This window comes from Nicotiana sylvestris, chromosome 2 (genome assembly GCF_000393655.2).
Source record: "Nicotiana sylvestris chromosome 2, ASM39365v2, whole genome shotgun sequence".
Taxonomy (NCBI): Eukaryota; Viridiplantae; Streptophyta; class Magnoliopsida; order Solanales; family Solanaceae; genus Nicotiana; species Nicotiana sylvestris.
Window position 1 is genome coordinate 60,340,332 of NC_091058.1, and position 6,000 is coordinate 60,346,331.

General features: G+C 30.1%; 1 protein-coding gene across 1 annotated transcript; it reads left to right on the forward strand.

Annotated features, from left to right (window-relative positions):
- Positions 1–4,276: 4,276 nt before the first annotated feature.
- LOC138884967 (two-component response regulator 24-like) lies at positions 4,277–5,020 on the forward strand. The gene is made up of 2 exons (XM_070165845.1): positions 4,277–4,525; positions 4,847–5,020. Exons 1-2 carry the CDS (start codon positions 4,277–4,279, stop codon positions 5,018–5,020), a joined length of 423 nt encoding a protein of 140 aa, XP_070021946.1.
- Positions 5,021–6,000: the final 980 nt, after the last annotated feature.

The window sequence follows — 6,000 nt, forward strand, 5'->3', positions numbered from 1 at the left end:
GATTTTTGACACATCAATATTATACGTACATATTATATATTGTATATATATGTTATTATAAAATAGCATATTATAATACCAAGTTCCAACAATTAAATGAGTAAGGACTTAGGGTAAATGCTAAGAGTTTTGCATGTCTTTTCTTATTTCTCGCCCCTCATGAGAAGATGAACTTTTAAATTATATCATTAATGATAAAATGAGGTTAATAAAATTAAACAGTTTTTCAAACATAACAATCTTTGTACCACATAAAATGGGGATGCATAGGAAGTACAACTAATAATTTCAAAAATATTTTGAAAGAGAACCTGGTTACGTAGGTATGGATTAAGTAGGTGGCAGAGTAAGAGGAATGTATGTATTAAAGTAGGTCACGGATCAATTATGTAATGATTGGTTTTACAAACGTGTAATCATTCAATATACAAAAAAAACTCTCACTATACAAAACAAATATACAAATAGACTGTCACTATACAAAAAATACATAAAATAGACTGTCACTATACAATTTATATACTACATAGGCTGTCACTATATAAAAAGTTACAAAACAAATATCACTATACAAAATATATACAAAAAAGACTGTCACTATACAAAAAATATACAAAACAGATGTCACTATACAAAATATATACAAAAAAGGCTATCACCATACAAAATAGATATAACTATACAAAATAGACTGTCACTATACACTTTGAATATACAAAAGCACTCGGAATACATTAATGATACCTTGGGAATACATTTCAAAATATATGATACACTCTAAATACGGTGTGCACACGTTACACATACAAAATGTGTATATAATTTATATACACTATGTTTACATATTAGACAATACACATGTGTATACAATTTTGATACATTGTTAAGACATATTATACATTCATGATACAAAATACACTGTGGATACAATAAATATACACTTTAGATACACAAGTACACTCGAGATAGGCTCAATATACACTAAGGATACACTATCAAACTTATGATACAATATATATATATATATATATATATATATATATATATATATATATATATAGTATAAATAAATTATATACACATTTTGTACGTGTAATGTGTGCACACCATATTTAGAGTGTATCATGTATTTTGAAAGGTATTCCCAAGGTATCAATAATGTATTCCGAGTACGTTTGTATATTCAAAGTGTATAGTGACAGTCTATTTTGTATAGTTATATCTATTTTGTATAGTGACAGTCTTTTTTGTATATATTTTGTATAGTGACAACTATTTTGTATATTTTTTATATAGTGATGGTCTTTTTTGTATATATTTTGTATAGTGACATCTGTTTTGTATATTTTTTATATAGTGACAGCCTATTTAGTAAATAAATTATATAGTGACAGTCTATTTTGTGTATTTTTTGTATAGTGACAGTCTATTTGTATATTTGTTTTGTATAGTGAGAGTCTTTTTTGTATATTGAATGACTACACGTTTGTAAAACCAATCATTACATAATTGATCCGTGACCTACTTTAATATATACCTTCCCCTTACTCTGTCACCTACTTAATCCATACCTCCATAACCCGGCTCTCTTTCAAAATATTTTTGAATTATTAGGTGTACTTCCTATGCATCCCCCATTTTATGTGGTACAAAGATTGTCATGTTTGAAAAACTGTTTAATTTTATTAACCTCATTTTATAATTAATGATATAATTTAAAAGTTCATCTTCTTGTGAGGGGCGAGAAATAAGAAAAGACATGCAAAACTCTTAGCAATTACCCCAAGTCCTAACTCATTTAATTGTTGGAACTTGGTATTATAATCTGCTATTTTATAATAACATATATATACAATATATAATATGTATGTATATTATTGATGTGTCAAAAATCTTCCTCTATTTGTAATTATCACCACATAAAATGAGTAGGGAGGACATAAAAATATTAATATTTTATTGTATTTGTTTAGTCGTCTATAAAACAAAACCCCACCAGCTTGGCTATCTTTTATGAATGTTAGTTGGACTTGGAGCAAGTATACTTATTATTGTGAAGTAGACAGAAGAGAGGAAAATCCCTCAATTTTCGCTGTTTTTGCAGTAAACCAAGTATACTTATTATTATTGTGAAGTAAACCAAATAATTTACTTTGAATTTCTCTAAGTAGATGGCAAAGTAAGGGGAAGGTATGGATTAAAGTAGATTGCGGAATTGAAAAGTTTGAAATTTGAAGGGGAAGAGTGAGAGTATATACTTATTATTATTGTGAAGTAAACCAAATAATTTACTTCGAATTTCTCTAAGTAGGTGGCAAAGTAAGGGGAAGGTATGGTTTAAAGTAGGTTACGGAATTGAAAAGTTTGAAATTTGAAGGGAAGAGTGATTGTAATTGGTTTTGGGCTAGCCCTTGTAATTGGTTTTGGGCTATTAATTGTATGGTTTATCTTGTGACTACTTATTGTCATTAGTTTTTCCCGAATGGCTACAAATGAAGTTTGCTCTATAATTATTTGGATTAAACTATCTACTAAAGGGATACCACCAAAATTAAATTGGTTGTTACATAAATGAGTCATTTTATTGTTTATGTAGTGATTATTTAATGATACAATATAATAGAATTTGAGTAATAATCAAAGCAAAAATATTATTGAAAATACAAGTACTATATAATACAATGGATAACACCCATCCGATACAATGTTTTGAGAACATGCTAAAGAAGTTTGTATTAACATAGTTGTTCTTCGTATATAGTATTTCCTACTAAACCAAATGGTCCCTCATGATCAGTTGCTTTTTAGGTGTGATTAGAAATATGAATTTAGCTTGACAATATTTAAGATGCTATATCAAACTTTCAAGACAATTAACTTGAAGATCTGCATACATGGAAATATTTTTTATTGTAATCATAGCTAAGATTCTAATTTAGTTAATTAAATATAAACAACTACCATTAAATTGAAACATGTGTCACCTATTTAAGTAAGAACTCGAGAAATTTAGCAGCTAAATTATTATTTTTCTTTTCAAATATTTTAAATTTCTAAAATAATTATTCCAAAGGGAAATTAGAGAAAAAATAAAGAAGGGAAAGCAAATTTCCATTAGATTCGCTATTTGAAATGAAATCTATAAAGACATCAAATCTACTACTACAAAGATTTATTTTTAGAGATGCAAATCGTAAGTGTATCCCCAGATATTCAAATCAGATTTGAAATATATAGCATGTACATGATTTCAAAAGCTTCTTTTTCAAAATGAAGGTAAAATAAATGACGATATCTAGTTGTGTGATACCAAATCTCAGGTGTAACTCCTCTTCTGGGGATATCATTAATGTACTTTGTCAAATATGGCTAATGAGAAAACATTGTTACGTTTCTTATGCATTTCTATATATATAAATATGAGAGATTAGGCATACTTGTTTGTGTACTATCAGAGGTAAAGCATTCAAGTTTTCATTTTGGGCAAAAAGAAAGGTACTACCATTGCCTGACTAGTTCGTTTTTCGTTTTTGTATATGAATTTCATACTTTTTTCTCTTGTTTTTCCAAAGTCATGTTCGTATTTCATGCATGTTACTTAGCAGGAGAATGAAAATCTGTAGCCATTTCTCTAAATAATAAAGAACAAAAGATTATGGTCAACTTGAAAGAATAGCTGAATAGGAGTCTTGTTTTAAGAAGGTTAGCTATGTGCCATAATGGATGTTGATAGTGTCATGACATTTGCATATATGTAACATGGTAATAAATTGTCACACAAACAAAGTAGTTACTTTTGGGGGTTTTTCACTTTTAGCCCGTGCCAGAAACTTCGGTAGCTGAAAAAGTGTATAAAATTTGTATAATTTTTGTATATTACATACAGAATATATATATATATATATATATATATATATATATATATATATATATATATATATATATATATATATAGAACAAATATATATTTTTCGACTATTATTTTGAGAGAGGCTACACAGATCATTTTCCAATACTTTTTATCATATGGAAAATATACAATGGTGAGCTACAATCTATGTTAATGCTCGGACTCTCCGAAAATGTCGATGGATGGGTGTCGGATCTACCAAAAGTATTATATTTTTAGAGGATCCGACATGATTGCGGCAACTAACTGTTTTGGAGAGTCCGTGCAACCTAGGGTTACAATAGATTTTTCAATTATTCAAGCTCTCAAGTCAAGTTGCTTATTTAATAATATTTTGTGACTTTTTAAGTGTTAAGATCAGGAAAAATGTCATCATGCTATGATATCAATGTGTCTTCTTCAAATAAGAACCTCAACGATGGGAAAAAACTCAAAGCGCTTATAGTAGATGATGATCGTATAGTTCGAATGGTACACAAAGGACTTCTGAAGAAATTTGGTGTGGAAACTCATGAGGCGAAAAATGGCCAAGAAGCTATTCTTGCTCATCGCGCTGGTGCATGCTTTGATCTGATTTTGATGGACTTAGATATGCCAGTGATGAACGGTCGCCAGGTATGCGTTTGTTAAATTCTTTTCTATTAATCGTCATTTGAAGGGAAGCCTTGGAGCAAGTAAAATTGTTTCCGTGTGACCTATAAGTCACGAGTTCGAGATGTGGAATCAGCCGCTGATACTTGCATCAAAGCAGGCTGTCCACATCACACCCTCTTGCCTCTTGAGGTGCGGTCTTTCACCAAACCCTATGTAAATGCGAGATGTTTCGTGCACTGGGCCGCCGTTTGCCCTAATTATCATTTATTTTTAGTTTGGACATTAAACTTTATCCTAATTTATGTAAAAAAAAAGTATTTTAATTTTTTTTTAATTATGTAGGCAACTCAAGAACTACGAGATATGGCTGTGGTAAGCTTGATTGTGGGAGTGACTTCTACTGGAGAAGAAGAGAAAGAAACATTTATGAATGCTGGTCTTGATTATTATTATCAGAAGCCACTTACTGTTGATGTTGTTCGCCTTCTTGTGGAGAAATTTAAAGACGATGCTTAGACCTATCAAAAGCACAAGCTCGATTTGAATATAATATATACATGTCTTAATCTTTAGAAAAAGAATATGGAATAAAGTCGACAAATTAATATTCGCCGGGACTAGTTATAATATTTTCTTGTTATGAGTTTTAAAGTATGTATACCATGCTTAGAAATTATTAATAAATGGTAGAACACACCAATCTTAGATAGCCCCTTAAACTTCGCACGTTTTATAAAATAAGTATATAAACTTATGGGATGACCAGATAGACACTTGAACTCGTCCAAAGTGTAATTTTTAAACACATATATTTGTTAGACTTTGTGCGTGAGGTCCAAACGCCACTTATATGGCAAATGAACGAATAATATGTTAATATGTGTATTTTTTTAATGTAAGCAAATAATAGTCTAAAGCCAAATAAAACCTCTCAAGAATTACATCTAAAAGACCTAATAACATGAGATTATATCCAAAAAACTACCGCAGGTTACATGATAAACATCCAAATTAAGACAAGAATACATAAAACAAAAAGACATTTCTTCACAATCTTTGCTTTAGGCTCTTCCTTTTCATACTCTTTGATTCGATTCAGTAAGCCCCGAATAACCCTCCGAGCTTGGTCAGACATTTGCTCATCGTACCACATAAAGTACTTGCATTCAGCCTATTCACAAAGCAATAGAAGATTAATATCCAAAAACAGAGGGAAAAAAATTGAAACCTAAGGAAAACAAAAAAAACATAAAATCAGTGCTTACTCGTTCATATTTGCATCCATAAAATCTTCGACCAGGATTATTTGGAGACCACGAAGTCTGCAATACTACTTTTTCCCCACAATGACATATTATAGCCCCATTACTTAGTCTCATCATCAACTTGTTTGGAGAAGGGAGATAACGAGTTAGAGAGAAAAGTATATGGAAGCCTTTACTGTGATTTAAGAGAGATGTAGAAGAAAACACATAAATGACCTCACCCATTTTTTG